The sequence below is a fragment of the Delphinapterus leucas genome, chromosome 12, assembly GCF_059928025.1.
Source record: "Delphinapterus leucas isolate spDelLeu-1000000601 "Yukka" chromosome 12, BTC_Dleu_Yukka2, whole genome shotgun sequence".
Classification (NCBI taxonomy): Eukaryota; Metazoa; Chordata; class Mammalia; order Artiodactyla; family Monodontidae; genus Delphinapterus; species Delphinapterus leucas.
In genome coordinates, this window is record NC_143140.1 from 29,424,351 (window position 1) to 29,444,414 (window position 20,064).

Genomic DNA, 20,064 nt, shown 5'->3' on the forward strand with positions numbered 1-20,064 from the left:
CGCGCGTGCACCGGCGCCTGCCAAGTGCTTTGTTTTTAGCTCAATAGTTGTTTTGGGGTGGAAACAGTTAAATCGGGAAGATAAAATCCAGTGATAAGGGATTGAGTAGGGTTTTATAAGGATTCTTTTTCAGACAGATGTGTTTAGGTGCAAGGCACTTAAGCATTTGGGGAGATTAAAAAAAAGGAATTGAATCGGGGAAAGCATACAAATATGAAAGGTATATCCTTAAAGAGCACACTTCAGGCTTCATTGCGGAAAGAGTGGGATTGAGAAAAAGAGGACAGGACTGGGGCTTTTGAAGACTTAAAAGAGGAGCAAAGACTTAGGAAAAGAGGGGAGATTGGGATGGTGAGGAGGATGAAGAGGGAAGGAAAGACGTCTAGGTGGGATGAAGAGGGTTAATCAGGTTGGGCAAGTTTCATTTTTTATGTAAAAGTAGAAAACTTTCTTTTTGAAAGGCAGCAGAATATGCCACCTCAAAATATGCCTCTTTGGCATAAGGATTATTTTGAGCTGATTATTTTTGAGAAAGAGCAGGCTCAAGAGAATCTCTGAAAACAGAGTAGAAATTACCCTTTCCTAGGCGAAATTTACGTTCTCTAAAGAGAAGGAAGGTTGACTCTAAATCACAAGAGAGTCTCAATGGAGAAGGCACTGACAAATCTGCAAAATAATCTTTACCCTTGTTTAAGTGCTTTTCCTATGACCTCCCATAACTGGCCTTCCTCCAATCCCCCTACAGCTTTCTTTTGTCTTTAGTTGAAGATAGTATTTAAGGTGGTGACTTGGGCCAAATCAGGGAGTTACTTTGCTTGTTTTTCTTTTGTTCATCTGTGTATTACAAGGGGTTTCAGCCAAGAACTCATAAGGGTAGAGGGAAATTATTTTCCTCCCTATATTTTCTATTGTTAAAATTAAGAATCTAAAGTGAATTGAGGGCTTCCCTGGTGGTACAGTGGTTAAGAATCCACCTGTCAATGCAGGGGACATGGATTCAAGCCCTGGTCCAGGAAAATCCCATATGCCACAGAGCAATGAAGCCCGTGAGCCACAACTACTGAGCCTGCGCTCTAGAGCCTGTGAGCCACAACTACTGAAGCCCACGTGCCACAACTACTGAGCCCACGTGCCTAGAGCCCATGCTCCGCAATAAGAGAAGCCACGGCAATGAGAAGCCCACGCACCGCCACAAGAGAAGCCACCGCAATGAGCAGCCCACGCACCGCAACAAAGAGTAGCCCCCGCTCGCTGCAACTAGAGAAAACCCACGCACAGCAATGAAGACCCAACGCAGCCAAGTAAATAAATAAATAAATAAATTTATTTTTAAAAAGTAAAGTGAATTGAGTTCTTGATATCTGATTGTATCACCAACCCTTTGTAAAGAGTGAAATTTGGAGGAGGTGTGGGTAGGAGGTGGAGGATATCAAAAATAAAACTAGATAGTATCTTTTAAAACATTCCGTGACGTTTTCTGAAAAGTAAACTGGTAAACTGATTGGCACATATGTGCATCCAAAATGGAACCCCAGTGTGCTGCTTCATTCACTCATTCTTTGTGTTGAATCTTCAAATTGTCTAATGCTTGACACGCTCTCTGTACCACAGCTCTGCAAAAGCCAGCATTTGTGCAATAGGCCTCACAATGGAGAGGCTTATGAAGCTGGTACTATTGTTACTGATCACAAGTTCGTGTGCTGGATGCACAGTGAGGCCAAACAAGCCAAAACATTGGAGTTTGGAGCAGAGAAATGTTTATGGCAGGGCCAAGCAAGGAGAATGGGCGGCTCGTGCTCAAAAGACCCAAACTCCCTTATGGCTTTCAGGGAGGAGTTTTTAAAGGCAACATTTGGGGTGAGGGCTGTAGGGTGTGTGACTTTCTTCTGATTGGTTGGTGGGGAGGTGACAGGGTGGTGCTCCAGGGACCTTGTGCTCAGCCTGAAGTTACCATCCGCCACCTGGATGGGGGCCTTAGTTCCTATAGAAGGACTCTACTTATATCCCTTGAGGAGGAACTAGGACTCTGCTTTCTTGCTGTACTATTGTTTCTTGAGTGCTTTCCCTTTGTTTCTGCATTCCATCACTTCCCTGATCAGTAACTGTTTGAATCTGCCCTTTGGAATCCGTAGAAAGTCTAGGGGGCTGAAGCCTCTTTCCTCCAAACGAGAAACTGGAGACACAGGAAGGCTTTTGTGCCTGGGAGGGCTCCACAGGGTCCTGCTTTAAAATATTTATTCTTCCACATTTAAAAGTGTTTTTATTTTTTTTAATGGTTTTTTTTCTTGAGCACAAAAGTAATACATGATTGTTGTTTAATATTTAGAATATGAACAAAATACAAATCTCCTATAGTTCCACTGCTCAGAAATGGCCATGGTTAACATTTTAGTGTATTTACCTTTAGCCTTTGTTTAGAAAGCATAGGTATGTTATTAGGGTTGAAATTCTATTGTTTATACTTTTTTTATACTAAAAATATCTGCCATAAGCTAACTGGATTACTTGTTTTGGAAGCCACAGAGCTATTAATGACTTGTTTTTTGTTTGTTTGTTTGTTTTGCCACACCACAAGACGTGGGATCTTAGTTCCCTGACCAGGGATCAAACCCATGCTGCCTGCAGTAGAAGCACAGAATCTTAACCACTGGACCACCAGGGAAGTTCCTGACTTACGTTGTTAAAAAGGAAATGACAGGCCCAAAATGGAGTCACTTGTGTTAAGCCACATGACAGCAAATCAAGACTCAATACCCAATCTAACTGTAGTTACGACCTCTTCCAGGAATGCATTCTGCACTGGTCAGTCGAATTTTCTGGTCAGCACCAATGAGGTAATCTTCCACATAGCCCCCTGACATCCCAGTAGGTAGGTTATCTAAAACTGAAACAACCCACTCTTTTCCCCTTTCTGCCTATAAAAGCCTTCCATCTTGTACAACTCCTTGGAACTCCTTTTTATTTGTTAGATGGGATGCTGCCTGGTTCATGAATCCTTCAATAAAGTCAATTAGATCTTTAACTCAGTTGAATTCTGTTTTTTTAACAGTTTGAATTGATAAATTTTATATCAGTGTCTTCCTAGAGTATAATTCAAAATAAAAAACACCTCGGAAAGCCATGTATTGACTTTATTGTAAACATTTTATTAATTACTTAGAATATTTCATGAGGTTTTGATTTTTCATTAAAAAAAAAAAAACAAAAATAATGCTGCCATAGTTTTTCCTACTGTTTTTTTTCCCCTCCAAGATTTCCCCTTTGTAATGGTTAATAAGAAAAATGGTACTAATTTGCTGGCTGGTATTAATGTTAGGAAATGTTGGTTATTATCAGGGGCACAAGTTTAAACTCTGGTTACCTAAACAAAAATGTCCGCCAGGAAGGAGTTCTTTGTTTTTTTCATGCCTCGCCTTGCTGCATTGCAGGTCTAATAGCTTTGCTTTTGTCTACCATCTGGTGGCCAGCTGAGAGATCCAGGAGAGAAACTGCCTCTTCATTTTTTCTTTCTCAGTTTCTGCTATAGTCGAGATAATGTCTTCCCTGCTCATTCTCTCTGAACAATTTTCTAATACTATATTCCAGAAGAAAATATTATGGAGAGACATCAAGTGAGTATACTTGAAACCAGTGGAGTGCTTACAATATTAGTGCAGTAGATTTCTTCCACCAGATGACCCCGTACCTCATTTTAAAAGATTTTCCCCATTAATAAGCAGAGAAGCATTTTCTAAACACAGTACTTAATAGTTGTTTGCAACATTATTAAAATGATTTTTATTGTGGCTTTCTTAAAAATGATGTCTTTTCTTGGAAACCTAATTTGCTACCATAGCTTTGAATTATCTGACATCTCCCAAATTACAGCTCTTGGTAGTAGGGATGAGGAAAAGGAAACCTGGTTAGTATTGTGCTTTTGCTTTATTTGCGTGGATTGCATTTCTTTGGTTTTTTTTTTTTTTTTCCAAAATAAAGGTGCTTTTAAAATTAGCAACAAAAATGACAATACTCATATTATATTCCTTACTCCTTAGTTCTGATGAACCAATGAGTTTGACACAAGATCTTTCATTTGCTAAACTTAGCTCTAAAGGAAACACCTGCAACTAAGATAAAACTGGTGTTCACGGGTGAAAGAAAGGTACTTCATGATGGGTCAGCAGAGAGCCCTACACAGCTGCGTCTTCTCCCTCGCACCGAGTCCTCTCCTAATAGCTCTTCAGGCACTGTCCCTCTGCCACTCTGTCTGTGCCTTTTTTTCTTGTGTCCCCATATCCTGACACCCCGATTTGTCACTCTCTGGACCCCTTGTAGCCACTTGCTGATGGATGACACTCGGTCAGCTACAAATCAGCCAGAATAGCTTAGAACTCTGCTCCCTACCTTCACAGAAGTTTTGGTTTCTATTTATTGGGAAATTGCAAAACGACAAAAAATACTATGAGTTCAATACTTTTAAGCAAACTTGTATTTTATTTACCACTATAGCATCCACAAACTTTCAAAAAATAATAGTTCATAGATGTGCAAAGCACACACGATGCTCAGGGTGCACAGGAATTATGGGACTCAGAGTAATTCTGCAGCCACAGAGCATTTAGACAATATTATTAACGTCTTTAGAACAAACAACCCTACCTGCTTCCCATTAAAATTCACGTTACAATTATAGGCAAATTTTGAAAAATAACCAAATCACCCACTTCTAAAAAGTGGTCCTGGACTTCCCCACAATGTATTCTTTTAGCACAAAATAACCAAAAAATTGCAGGTATGCCATACTCCGTCTGCCTTATAGCATCTTGTGAAAAAATAGCTGGGCCAGTCTGACTTCCCCAGAAGTTGAACTGCGCTTTAGGTGCAGATGTTCTTGAATGGAAGTATACACCATACATGCCAGGATAGAAAGCAAATTTTTCCCCAAAATATTGTTCTTCAGAAAAGAGAGTTGCCTTATATTTTTTTCTTTACTTTGTCCTTTTTGAACAAAGTACTCTTCAGGAAGACACCATCTCTTGAAAGGACCTCAAGGGATGGCAGTTTTCTATCTTATAAAGGTCAGCTAGCAAAATCGGGGAAACGGTGAAAACATATGTATTAATTATTCCTGAGGTTATGACCACGGAGAACAAGCACTGGAGATCATAATTAGTAAGCTTCTTACAAAGGTATTAGAAAAAGGAATACAAGACCTATTTGCGGAGATTGTGAATATGCAAGAGAAAAAAAACACGTGTCCCAATGTTTAACAAATGGTTCCTGAGATGCAGTAAAATCTCCACTGACAGCATCCTACTCAATTCAAAACCTGTTCTATCTTAAATAACTAGAAGGGAACTGTTAGATGACTCAAAATGTTGTTCCAGTGATGAGAGAGACCCTGCTGTAGCAGATCCCTGTGAAGAATTTGACTAAAATTATTTGAGTGAAGAAAAAGTAACTTTTCTAAATTAATACCATTTTGTATAATTTTTGATATTAAATGCAAGTATTTAAATATCTAAATGAATAGATGGTTTAAATAAAGTTTTAAATTGTTTCATTTACATCCATAACAGTTCTACATTCAAATTGCAGATTAACTAATGTAGACTTTGAAATAAATCAAGTTGGAAAAGGACACCAATGCTTGAGACATATATGTGTGTGTACATATGTGTCCGTGTGTGTGTGTACGTTTATGGAGGAGTGACAAAAGCTCTTCTAGGTGATTCCAATCCAGTGCTTCACCATTTCTCTTCCTATACCTTTTTTTTTTTTTGACTTAAATTTTTTAAAAAATTTTGGAACTATTATAAATGCACAGGAAACAACAAAAGAATATACAGGGAGGTCCCAAACATCCTTCGTGAAGCCTCCCCCGTGTTAAGATCTTACATATATATAATACAATGTCAAAATCAGGAAATTGACATTGGTACAATGCATAGAACTTACTCAGACTTCACCAGTTATACAAGTACTGATTTGTGTTTGTGTGTTTGTAGTTCTATACAATTATATCACATGTGTAGCTCCACATAACTATAACCACAATAAAGATTCATTGCCAACAACTACAGGCCAATGTCTCCCAAATTGTAAGAATTGCCTAGGTGCTTGTTTTAAAATACAGATTCCCAGACAGACCTCTGCCCAGAGATTCCCATTCCAGAACACTGGGGTAGAGATGGGAATTTGCATCTTTAAGCACCCTAGATGATGCTTAAGATCAAGTAACTTTGAGAAACACTGGCCTGGAGCATTAAATGAAACAGTATAACGTGAATTGGTGGCAGTATTTCTTGCACATTATAAACCTGATTTCCTTCCTCTTCCACCAATATGGAAAGACATCCAGGCCTGGTCTCTCCCTGTCAGCGCCTTTACTGTTTCCTTCCCACGTAGGGGCAGTGAAAGCCTGTTACCAAGACCGCCTTATAGGGGTCTGGTAGAGTCTGGAGTTAGTTCCTGGTTACTATCTAGCTGGTGAAGGTGGAACACTGCAGGGGTGAGCTATCCATCGGCCAGAGGCAGAGAATTGGCAGCAGACAACGGGACTTAGGCAATCATGGAAACCGGAAGCAAACAGAAATAGCTTATAGGAATGGAATTCTTCGCAGTGATGGAGAGGGTCAGCATGGGAGAGCCTAGGTCTTAACTGCTCTACTGTACTTGGCCATTCAGGGAAAGGGCCTTAGTATTCTGACTCTCAGTTCTGGGGGACTAGAAAGATCCCCCTTGCCCCAGCAGCTTACTAGTACAGATTAATAAAGCAGGGAGGTCAAGGCCTTAGGCAGCTGGACACTAGTTAATGTCCCCCTTCCCCCCACCCCCATCCTGAGTGGAGGGAGCTAGATCAGCCCCCTTTCATGGGAAAGGGCCTTGTCCACCTGGTTCTTGGGAGTGTCCAAAGAGCACAACAAAACTCATGGATTCTTGATGCTGGATAAGACCGATGTCATCTGAATCAAAAAAGGACCCCTTAGAAGTTAAATATGAACTCATGAATCACTAAACTCCAAGTTAATTATTTATTATAGTCAAGGATAGAGTTTATAGTAAAAGATGATCCTCTAGAGACTGCAGCCCCCGGACGACAACCCAACATACAAAAACATCCAAGGGATGGCAGTGAAAAGTGAAACTGCTCTGGTCAACACAGCAGAAAGCCCTGATCAAATGAAAGAAAAATTCAAGAACTTTCTCAGAATTTCCCTGTTTGGTAAGATCTTAAAATTAACACAGAGAGAAGGAAAATCTTTTAGGTTAGAAAGAAAATCCTCAGATATCTCTGATCTGGCCAGTGGGTTCCCTCTAGCAGTGCTTACAAATTGCAGGTCATGACCCATTAGTGGATTGTGAGATATTTTTTTATAAAGGAAATGAAAGAGAAAAATACTAGAATGCATTGCATGTAGAAAGAATAGTACTTCATGAGATTTTTTTTTAAGTAATATTTGTAAGCATGAGGGTATAATAGTTTACATTGTGAATTGTGTTTATTGTGGCTCACAACAAAAAGTTAAAAATGGACTTCGTAAAGGGTTGACTCCTGCAATTCTGTCCCAGGGCAGTTTTAAGCATCCATTCAAACATTGCTTTGGGTATGAGTTCACATGGTCATTCTGTTTTGTTTTTTTTTTTTAATTTTTATTGGAGTATAGTTCCTTTATAATGTTGTATTAGTTTCTGCTGTACAGCAAAGTGAATCAGCAATACATATACATTACCCCCTCTTTTTAAGATTTCCTTCCCATTTAGGTCACCACAGAGCATTGAGTAGAGTTCCCTGTGCTATACAGTAGGTTCTCATTAGTTATCTATTTTATACATAGTATCAGTAGTGTATATATGTCAATCCCCGTATGTACACTAATATGTATAAAATAGATAACTAATAAGAACCTGCTGTATAGCACAGGGAACTCTACTTCGTTATACAGTAGAAACTAACACAACATTGTAAAACAACTATACCCGAATTTAAAACAAGACAAAACAAAACAAAACACTGACCATAAAAAGTGAATATTCTTGTCTATCTATTTTTCCATAAGTGTTATCTAAAAATAAATTGAAATTTTTGAGAGAAAAAAAATAGTGTATGTATGTCAATCCCAATCTCCCAAATTCATCCCACCGCCCCCCATTCTGCTTTTTAAGATTGTTTGCCTTTTCAATATTGAATACCGAGGACCAGGCTCCATCTCAGCTTTAAGTGTAAATCATTTATTGAAGCTAAAAAATGTAACATTCTATAAAGAAAGACTATTGACTGGTATTTACTGGATTAAAGATCTTGTTTCAGATTTTCTTTTTTACTTACTTGTTTTATTTGTTCACTTAATTTTAATCATTTTACTTATTTTATATATAATATAATTTAAATTTATTTATTTATTTTGGCCATCCCACATGGTTTGTGGGATCTTAGTTCCCAGACCAGGGATCAAACCTGGGCCCTCTGTAGTGAGAACTCGGAGTCCCAACCACTGGACGCCAGGGAATTCCCTAAATTTATTTGTTTTCATGAAATTGAATTGTTCCTTGGAATAACATGATACAATCTGAAGTATTTTTTAAAGGATAACAGGGACCATTAAAGCCTATATTTTCACTTTACCCTAACAATTATAAAAAACTGCAAAGATACTGACAGTACAACTGAAATATAATCCCTGCCTGAACTGAACTTGAATTTTTGATAAAGGTAGATCTTCTGGAGGACCTGCCAGGCCAAATTTGACACCTTTAAAAATATAATCCGGGGCTTCCCTGGTGGCGCAGTGGTTGAGAATCCGCCTGCCAATGCAGGGGACACGGGTTCGAGCCCTGGTCCGGGAAGATCCCATATGCCACGGAGCAACTAAGCCCACGCGCCACAACTACTGAGCCTGTGCTCTAGAGCTCGCAAGCCACAACTACTGAGCCTGCATGCCACAACCACTGAAGCCCGCGTGCCTAGAGCCTGCGCACCACAAGAGAAGCCACTGCAACGAGAAGCCCGCGCACCACAACGAAGAGTAGCCCCCGCTCGCCACAACTAGAGGAAGCCCGCATGCAGCAATGAAGACCAAATGCAGCCATAAATAAATAAATAAACAAATTAAAAAAAAAAATATATATATATATATATATCTCTATCATCTGGACAGTCCTCGCGGAGAGTCGCTGCGGTTTCTTGCTTCAACAGTGCTTGGACGGAACCCGGAGCTCTTCCCCAGCTCCGGCCTCCCGCTCAGAGCCAGCCCTCGCCACCACCTCACAGCGCCCTCTGACCGCCCCAAGGTCCCCGCCGCCGTTACAACCGCGCAGCCACCGCCACCGTTTCACCTCAGCCGCCCGCCATGACGACAGAGTCCCCCTCGCAGGTGCGCCAGAACTACCACCAGGGCTCGGAGGCCGCCATCAGCCGCCAGATCAACCTGGAGCTCTACGCCTCCTACGTCCACCTGTCCATGTCGTACTCTTTTGACCGCGAATGATGTGGCTTTGAAGAACTTTGCCAAATACTTTCTTCACCAATCTCGTGAGGAGAGGGAACATGCTGAGAAACTGATGAAGCTACAGAACCAACGGGGTGGCCGAATCATCCTTCAGGATATCAAGAAACCAGACCGTGATGACTGGGAGAATGGGCTGAATGCAATGGGATGTGCGCTACACTTGGAAAAGTGTGAATCAGTCACTACTGGAACTGCACCAACTGGCCACGGAGAAAAATGACCCCCATTTGTGTGACTTCATTCAGACTCATTATCTGAATGAGCAGGTGAAATCCATTAAAGAATTGGGTGACCACGTAACCAACTTGCACACGATGGGGGCACCCGAATCTGGCATGGCACAGTATCCCTTTGACAAGCACACCCTGGGAAATAGTGATAATGAGAGCTAAGCCTTAGGCTGGTTTCCCGTAGCCACAGGGGTGACTTCCCTGGTCACCAAGTCCTTGCCTTAGTACTATTCCTTCAAATAAAGTAATTTGGTACCCCCCCAAAAAATATATATATATATATCATCCGGGCTTCCCTGGTGGTCCAGTGGTTAGGACTCCATACTTTCACTGCAGGGGGCACAGGTTCAATCCCGGGTCAGGGAAGTTCCACATGCCACATGGTGAAGCCAGAAAAAAACAAAACAAAACAAAAAACACCTCACTAAAAAAAATCATCCAACCTTTCAAAATTCTAAATGACTTCTTAAAAAGCTCTGCATTAGCCCTATTTCTTACCATCAGATTCTCTTCACATCTTCTTCATATCAATTTAGTAAGAGAATATAAACATCTACCTTGGACAGCACTCAGAGTTCCTGGTACAAACAGATGGAAAAGAGGAGTAACAGTAAAATAAACTTTTAAAAAATGGTTCTGAAGAACCTAGGGGCAGGACAGGAATAAAGACGCAGACGTAGAGAATGGACTTGAGGACACGGGGAGGGGGAAGGGTAAGCTGGGACGAAGTGAGAGAGTGGCATGGACATATATACACTACCAAATGTAAAATAGATAGCTAGTGGGAAGCAGCTGCATTGCATAGGGAGATCAGCTCGGTGCTTTGTGACCACCTAGAGGGGTGGGATGGGGAGGGTGGGAGGGAGACACAAGAGGGAAGAGATATGGGGATATATGTATATGTATAGCTGATTCACTTTGTTATAAAGCAGAAACTAACACACCATTGTAAAGCAATTATACTCCAATAAAGATGTTAAAATTTTTAAATAAACTTTTTATTAAATCTAATTTTGGAAATGATATTGACTTCATATATGGATTAAGTTAGAAAAGTCTGAAAATTAAAGTAACACTTAAAACACATTTTTAAGAAAACTCACCTCTTCTCTTAATTACAGGGAAAGGCACTACTACTTCAATAAACATTTCTACTTTCACAGCCTACCTCTTGTATTTAGTCACAGTAAATTAATAATACATTAAATATAGCTATTGATCTGCTCTTGGTAGAACAACTCAACTTTTCAGATGCTTGTTATGACTCTCCATGGTCTTTGCTGGAGAGTGGTAAGATCCTATACAGCTGTGGTTACAAAACCTAACATCTACAGGATCTATCTAAAACTAGTTTTTTTTCTATTATTTTTAGATATTAAAATCCTTCCATCTTCAGTGCCTGTCTTTGTGCTATTTTACTAGCACAAGGTCTGGCATATAATAGATACCCTATCAATAACTGTTGAATGAAAGAAAATTATAATTTAACTCAGAAAATGGCTGATAAAGAAAGGACTGTGCTACTGGTCCAGCGCTGTTGAGGGAGAATGAACCAAGGCTGGAGAAGGGGGTCGGGACTGAGCAGACAGGGTTTTGCAAACTTTTTTGAGGAGTATGACTGATACCTGTAGTGGAAACCTACGAAGGTGTCAAGCAAGCAAGTGATGTGGTCAGAAGTGAGGTTTAGATGGTCACTCTGAGTCTTGTGTGCAGAATGGAACGGATGGATGGGCGAGGCAGAGGGATACTAGTTAACAGGCCACTGAGATTCAGATTCGAGGAGAAGGTGGCTTAGACCAGGAGAGTGGAGGGGAGGTGGAGAGAAGAGATTCAGTAGACCTTTGTAAAGCTGAGCTGAAGGAACTGGATGATTGCTTGGAGGAGGTGTGCAGGAAGGGAGAGTCAAGAATGAGATCCAGGGCTTCCCTGGTGGCGCAGTGGTTAAGAATCCTCCTGCCAGTGCAGGGGACACGGGTTCGAGCCCTGGTCCAGGAGGATCCCACGTGCCGCAGAGCAGCTGGGCCCGTGCGTCACAACTACTGAAGCCCGCGCGCCGTGCTCCACGATAGGAGAAGTCACTACAATGAGAAGCCCGCGCACCGCAACGAAGACCCAAAGCAGCCAAAAATAAAAATAAATAAAATAAATTTTTAAAAAAAGAATGAGATCCAGGCAGTGCGCTCTGCTGTCCCGCAGATCTGTCTCTTGCTTTGACAGTGTTTGGATGGGACAGACCCAGGGACGCTCCTTGCTCCAGCCTCCCACCAGCCTCCAACCTTTATTTTCCAGTCGCAGCCTTTGGAATCAGCCACTCAGCTATTATTGGCCTCCGGGACGAGCCAACACCATTTTCTGAGCTTAGCTCCTTATTACCGATCAACCATGAGCTACCAGATTCGTCAGAATTGTTCTACCGACGTGCTGTAGAGCACAGGGAACTCCACTTCACTGTACAGTAGAAACTAACACAACATTGTAAAACAACTATACCCTAAAAAAAAAGAACTGTTCTACCAAGGTGGAAGCCATCAGCAACGGCCCGGTCAACATGCATCTGTGGGACTCCCGCACCTACCTCTCCCTGGGCTTCTATTTCCATGGCGACGATGTGGCTCTGGAGGGCGTGGGCCACTGTTTCCACGAACTGGCCGAGGAGGAGCGCGAGGGTGCACAGCATCTCTTAAAAATGCAAAACCAGTGCGATGGTCGCGCCCTCTTCCAGGACTTGTAGAATACTCACCAAGATGAGGGGGCCAAAACCCAGGACACTATGGAAGTCACCATTCTCTGGAAAAGAACCAGACCCAGGCACTTTTGGATCTGCATGCCCTGGGTTCTGCCCATGCAGACCCCCACCTCTGTGACTTCCTGGAGAGCCACTTCCTGGATGAGGAGGTGAAACTCATCAAGAAGATGGGTGACCACCTGCCCGATCTCCGCAGGCTGGCTGGTCCCCAGGCTGGGCTGGGCGAGTCTCTCTTCGAAAGGCTCACCCTCCAGCATGACTAGGAGCCTCCGGAGCCCAGCAGCCTTTGAGGAGCCCCTCTGGTGTCAGGGCTTCTGCCTGAAGTCCGTCTCTGCATCCACTAGGCAGCTTTTTTTTTTTTTTTTTTTTAAATTTATTTTTGGCTGCATTGGGTCTTCATCGCTGCTTGTGGGCTTTCTCTAGTTGCGGCGAGTGGGGGCTACTCTTCGTTGCGGTACGCGGGCTTCTCACTGCGGTGGCTTCTCCTGTTGCGGAGCACGGGCTCTAGAGCGCAGGCTCAGTTGTTGCGGTGCGTGGGCTTAGCTGCTCTGAGGTATGTGTCCTCTGCATTGGCAGGCGGATTCTTAACCACTGCGCCACCAGGGAAGCCCTAGGCAGCTTTTTAATCACCCTGGAGCCCTCTCTCAAGCCTTGGGCCAAAATGGAAACAATAACTTTCTGCAGAAAAGAAAAAAAAAGAGACCCAAGTTTCTGGCAGGGACCCTAGGGAGGGTGGTCACGCCATCACAGGGAGAGAAGATTTAGCAAGAAGAAGCCAGTTCCATGTGGGACGTGTTAGAACTGAGGCCCCTCTTATAGGAGAGTCCAACAAAGGTATGCTAGCGGCAATTTAAAATATACGTTTGAAGGATTAGGATTGAAATGTATCTTTTAGAATTTTAATCCAGACCAGTGTTTTAAGTTATTGTTACATATACTAAAAAATCAAGGTAAAGGTTGAATATAGCTAACATCAAAGGCCTATTCTCTCTTGATTTTCTTACAGTTTGATATACTATTGCTTCTCAGAAAATCAGATGGCTTGGGGAATTCCCTGGCGGTCCAGTGGTTAGGACTCTGTGCTTTCACTGCCAGGGCCCAGGTTCAATCCCTGGTTGGGGATCCCGCAAACCGTGCAGCGGAGCCCAAAAAAAAAAAGGAAATCAAATGGCTATAAAAGGTATTTAAATTTTCTGATATTTAAATGCTGTTAATATTATTTTGGGCACTAGAGTTATTTAATGGATTAGGAAGAAAAACAGCATAATCTTTGTTGAGACTGCTCCTACTGATTCTTATGTAAGAAAAGGTATTTTAAACACCTCAGCATGTCAGCCTTCATAAGCCCATGCAGCAGAAACTCTGAACTTCAAGTCTCCCTCTTCCTAGTCATGAAAGGAGGGAATTTTAAGGGACATTTGGTGAGGTTACTTAGAGCAGTAATTGACAGGGTGGACTCTTAGGTCCAACTCCGGGCCTCGTATCTTGCTAGTAATATGATCTCAAGTTATTTTCATTTTATCTTTTATAGCTGCCTCCTCTGTAAAATAGGAGTGATAACAATACCTACCTCGGGCTTCCCTGGTGGCGCAGTGGTTGAGAGTCCGCCTGCCGATGCAGGGGACGCGGGTTCGTGCCCCGGTCCGGGGAAGATCCCACATGCCGCGGAGCGGCTGGGCCCGTAAACCATGGCCGCTGAGCCTGCGCGTCGGGAGCCTGTGCTCCGCAACGGGAGAGGCCACAACAGTGAGAGGCTCGCGTACCGCAAAAAAAAAAAAAAAATAGTACCTACCTCTTGGGTTTATGAGGATAATTATGTAAAGCATTTAAGAGCAGTGCATGGCATATCGTGTGCACTCGATATCTGTTAGTATTAAATAATGCTTTTAATGACATTTTCTTTCCCCTAAACTCAACATCACCACTGATTAAAAATCTTGGGGAATTCCCTGGCGGTCCAGTGGTTAGGACTCTGAACTTCCACTGCAGAAGGCATGGGTTCGATCTCTGGTCGGGGAACTAAGATCCCACATGCCATACAATGCAGCCAAAAAAAGAAAAAAAACTTGGAAATAATTTTTTTTTTTGGTTGCACTGGACCTTCATTGCTGCGTGCGGGCTTTCTCTAGTTGCAGAGAGCGGGGGGCTACTCTTCCTTGCAGTGCTCAGGTTTCTCACTGCAGTGGCTCCTCTTGTTGTGGAGCACGGGCTCTAGGCGTGCAGGCTTCAGTAGCTATGGCACGCGGACTCAGTAGTTGTGGCTCGCGGGCTCTAGAGCACAGGCTCAGCAGTTGTTAGTTGCTCCGTGGCATGTGGGATCTTCCCGGACCAGGGATTGAACCCGTGTCCCCTGCATTGGCAGGCGGGTTTTAACCACTGCACCACCAGGGAGGTCTGGAAATAATTATTTCAGTTCAGGTTTTCCCATGAGAAACAGGATTTCATATATAACATCTAATGCTAGCCTTCTCCGAGAACTCTGAGGGGGTCTGTAAAAGTCATTATACGGTGGAATCTTACTAAGCAAGTAAAAATCAAAAGGTGGACTGTTAGGAAAAGAATTTTCAGATGGCTAGGGATTAGGGCCAGAGCAGCAAGAACATCTGAAGTTTACTGAAATAAGTTCTACAGCCAAAACAGGCATGTCCCCATCAAAAATATGGAGAGATACGAGTGTTTAAAAAAATAAATAAAAATGTAAATCCAGCTTAAATAGATCAATTTATCCTCATTTTCATAAAGCGATAGCTGGTTAGTTAGGACAAACACATTTATCTAAAGGAACCCAGCAGTGATATGCATGTATACAGTAAACAACCTCACAAACATGAAAGACCATGCTTTCTTTTCACCAAAGAGACCATTCCGCTTGCAGAAAGATTAGTTACGAATATGCCTGAAATAAAATGAGAGTGTTACCAAATCATGAGCGTATGACACACGCTTTTAAATGGGCAGCTAACGTTCTTGAAAGGAATGCTTTAACAATAGTTATAAATGATGTACTGCTTAAAGTAAAACATAATACTAAATACTATACTTGATTACAAATTACATCCAGTCCACATAAGTTGAATGCATACCATACTTTAATAATCAAGACAATCCCGCTGTTTTTCTTGAGTGTGTTTCATAGAACCCGTATATAACAATATTGCTGTGTTTTTAGGCATTTTTACATTTAAGGGCCCAAAATATATCATGTTCACAAAACATTACCATCTGTGAATGTCAACCAGTTTTTGATATATATTCCTTCAGAAACACGCTATCCTAGTCATACACACTAATCTATATCACTGAAAATAACCAAAGAGGGTATTTCACAAGCAGAGTCTCATCCCTACATAGAAGTTCTAATTGCCCTGGAAACCTGTAGGTCAAGTTCTCAACCTTTGAAAACGAGCAAAAATGTTCCAGAGCAGTCACTGTAGTCATGTATTTGGGCTTTGTATTTATACATTATTTTGTATATTTATACATATTTATAGCACTACATTTGAGACCTAAAGGTGGCCACACACAAGTAAGCTAAGTCCCATATCAAAAATAAAATGAAAAAGGAATTGAAGAGATTTTGTAATTCCAATAGCACAGACTTCAGAAACTGAATGTTTACATATAACTCCTACATTTCTCTTTAACTAAGAGGTCATTGCCATGCTTACGGCTTTGAGGCAGTAGTCTATGTATCAGTGTGTCATTAATCAAAGAGTGCACTTACTACCATGAACTTGAGTCTGATGTCATAGCATTAACTTTGCCTTTCCCCCAAAGAATCATTTGCTCTTGAAGTAATAGGCTTTTAAGGCACATTTTAACAAAAACCCATCATATACCCAGCTTAAAAATGGAAGCTCCACCTGGTTATAATAACATATATACCTAAGTAATGTGTGATTTACCAGATAGGTAAATGTCTCTATCTTGAGGATAAAGTCACTTTAGAAAAGTGATTCTTTATTTGCTTATCCAAAAAGAAACACTGTGTAAAAATATTAAAGAATAGATTTATAAGAATAACTTCCATGTACCATGTTGGCAAAGGTCTAACAGGTTATAGGTCTGAAAATTAGGAAAAAGACTTCCCTGGAACCCTGGCTTCCTACCCACCTGTGTTTCTGAGTAGGAATCATGAGGAAGGGAGTTAGGGCACCTTCATGATTTTTAGAAATTTCCTTCCCAAATGCACAGACCCTTGGGAGGGCTCAAACCTTAAACCCCAATCAGCTACCATCTTAAATTACAGTTACCAGCCTCAAAGGAATAGGACTTGGGAAAAGGATGGAAGGCGAGAGGATGGAAAGAAGCTGTAGATAGTAGTGGGATAGCTTCAAGAACAAGTTGCTTTAGGAACCTGATCCATTTTTGCTAGGATCAGCATTGCTATCCCTATGAGGCTCTGCTAAAAACATTTTCTAATACCTGCCAACATGCTTTCCTTAGGGCACTGACCCTTGGGACGGATCTAGAATAAGCTACTTGGAATGGTTTGGGATGGGGGTAGATTTAGAATCTATTAACTTGCTGTTGGCCTAAAGTAAACGTAAGTGGAAGAATTTCATAGAAACAGACACAAAGCTAACTGTAATGCCTCCCCTGGCCATCCTTTTCCACTGACCTTTAGAGGTTTTCAGGATGGCTCTTTAGCCATGCAGAACACGCTGCTGGAGAGTCGAGCTCTAGTTCAATCATAAGGTGGAAACAGGCAGAGTCCACAAGGCACACTGTCACAGGTGAGAGGGAGACTCAGAGGGGACAAATGTGCCCATCAGGATTCAGCTCTGTGGCAGAGAACTGAGATATTACCTGTGGTCGTGGAGCAATGCAAAAACAACAACAACAAAAAAACTGGTCCTAAATAAACATTTGCAATGTTGCACAGTAAGAGGCTCATTCCACAGGGGCCAAACATTGTATAGGACGTATTTTAAAGTCTGCAGTTGCCAATCACCTACATTTGGGAAACCATGTGGCCTCTGATGTTATTACTTTAGCCTGAGTGGCAGGTACAGAAAAGCCTCCAGAAACCCTGCAATTTAGTGACATTCTGATTTCTCTCCATTGATCGGCACCATTTTGGAAATCTGGTCCCAAAGGTTCTAAAGAACAGTAATGCAGCAAAAAGAAATAACCTCTCTGTATAAAATGATTATAGAGATGTGTGTTGAGGTAAAGAGTTTTGTAAAAAGGGTCGACTAGGGAAGCACTGTCACGGCTATAGAAATTTTTAGATAAGTTTGGTGCTAATATTATTCTATAAAACTTCTATTTATGTCAGTTATAAACAGGGGACAGTTCTTATTGCTCCTGGAGCTTGCTGCCCCAATCTGTTCCTCCACTGAAAAATGTTTTTTCTCAACAATTGGTAGCAAAGATTCCCAAATTTATAAAAAGTCATTGCCAACGCATCACTTTTTGATTACTTTCTGACTGCCCTATAGATATGGACTCGGTATGCATGTCCTAGACACCAAGGACAGAAAAGAGCCTAGAAAAGTTGTTTTATCAAAGTTTAGTTCAATGAGGAAAAAAAAATAAACATGAAAAAGTGCAAAATATATACAGTTCCTGGCAGTTCTCACACAGGATTTTTTCTGACTACAGACCATAAAAGTTTACATTTGTGTAATGAAGTTACAGTAGATTTCACTTCATTGTTAATATACGTTTTTGCTTCAAAGTGCTTACTTTATTTAAAAAAAAGAGAAGATCAAGTGGGTTGCAGGAATTTTTTTTTTACAGCAAATATATGTCATGTGTCCCCATCTCCTTCTTCCTCTTCCTTTAGTGCAACACAGAGCAGCAGCCTCATTGAAAGGTCTGATTTCAAAAGATGTTCCTGAAACCTCACCTACAGCAGCACCCTAGGCGTCCCGTTAGGGGTGGCTCCTTTTTTCTTCTGCAGCCTATTCTGAACCTTTCGTGATTTCACCACTTTCATTCTCACCTCAAAAACTTCATGGATGGCCTTCCGGAAGCAATGAAAATTATAGTCAATCAGCCCTGGAGAAGAAAACAAAAATATTTATAGAGGTGCCGCCTAGAAATAATCTCTTTTCATGGCAGCTATGGCGAAGACAAGCCAGTAGGGGGCGGTAGAGGAGCAGGCTTAACATAAGATCTATAGATTTCTCTAGGAGGTGTGCAGCTGGGCTTCAGGAATTGCAGGCAAAGTCTTGTGACTATATATATTTTTACTAACGAAAGGTTCCAGAGTATATACCACATTTTCAAAGGTGTCTATGACCCAAGAAGTTTGAAGAACCAATTGAACTGCCTTTTTAAAAAATCTTTCAGAATTAAAGATTGTAAGAACAATTAAGATATATCTTCAGTGAAATACTTATTAGTATTTTTTCCCCAAAAGGTATTATTAAATTGACTCTGAGTGGAGGCAGACCCTGACTTGGAGTGTAGCTGAGATCTCAAGGTCACAGAGCCGTTGTCATAAGCCCTGGGGAAAACAAAAGTCCCTGATTTTATTTTATTTATTTATTTATTTTGCGGTACGCGGGCCTCTCACTGTTGTGGCCTCTCCCGTTGCGGAGCACAGGCTCCGGACGCGCAGGCTCAGCGGCCATGGCTCACGGGCCCAGCCGCTCCGCGGCATGTGGGATCTCCCCGGACCGGGGCACGAACCCGTGTCCCCTGCATCGGCAGGCGGACTCTCAACCACTGCGCCACCAGGGAAGCCCAGTCCCTAATTTTAGAGTGGTTATCATCACCTCAGGTGAACTCTGAGCCCAGGAATTCAACAACCTATGACACTCTCAGTTTTTCAATATGAAGTAAATTTTAAATGGAGAATAATAGTGGAGAATCTTCTTGTATTTTCAGAAATTAATAGAATTTTGTAGAAGTGATACAAAATAGAATAAAATATAATCTGTCTTGAGCATATTTCTCATCATCACCACTAACTTGTAAAGTGTTGAGAGCATTACGTTTATACCAATTAGGATAAGGCAGTGGGTTCCATTTACTATCTTTAAATTTATTAAAATAACTAGTCCCAAAATTATTTGCATCCACTCAGGTGATGCTTCCAGAGTACCCCCCCACCCCCCCGAAAAAAAGAATTGTTTTCCAGACAAGAAGAGAAATGCTTCAAAGCAGTCATGTAGCCAACCACAGGTAGGCTGGAAGAAACACCATCTCAGCTTCCAGGAGCAGGAAACTCTCTGAGTGGCGCCCTCTGCTGCTTCTGCAGTGATAGTGACCACAGTGCAATAAAACTACGAGACAATTTCCTCAAGAAAAGACCAGTGAGGCAGGAGGGAGAAAGTAATAAGAAATAAGCAAGCCCAGGTATGGGCATCTCTTCTCTGCCTGAAGCTTTCTTTGGTACACAGACAGGTACCAGGGCTATGGAAATAAACGTTTCTGAGGGTATCCCTCACACAAAGAGACATGGGAGTTGGTGGACAAATGTGGAAGTCTTGCATGCCCAATGGGGGTGATTCCGAATTTCTTGCACACAGCTTCTCCGAGATTCCCCCAGCATGAATGAGCATACAGCTCCCACTGTGGATGGCTTTTCTACCTCCCTTGTCTATTTCCCCACTTCCTCACTTTTATTTCTTGGAACCATCTTCCA

At 41.8% G+C, this 20,064-nt stretch overlaps 1 protein-coding gene and 1 pseudogene across 1 annotated transcript in view; one reads left to right on the forward strand and one right to left on the reverse strand.

Annotated features, from left to right (window-relative positions):
- The first annotated feature begins 9,310 nt into the window (after positions 1–9,310).
- On the forward strand, positions 9,311–9,922 carry LOC111168695 (ferritin heavy chain pseudogene; annotated as a pseudogene).
- A 2,828-nt stretch (positions 9,923–12,750) lies between these two features.
- Positions 12,751–20,064, reverse strand: part of RRAGD (Ras related GTP binding D) — a 40,862-nt gene continuing 33,548 nt past the window's right edge. The window contains exon 7 of the mRNA XM_022552624.2: positions 12,751–18,470. Within this exon, the coding sequence (XP_022408332.1) occupies positions 18,319–18,470 (152 nt within the window). The 3' untranslated portion in view covers positions 12,751–18,318. The remainder of the gene's footprint in view (positions 18,471–20,064) is intronic.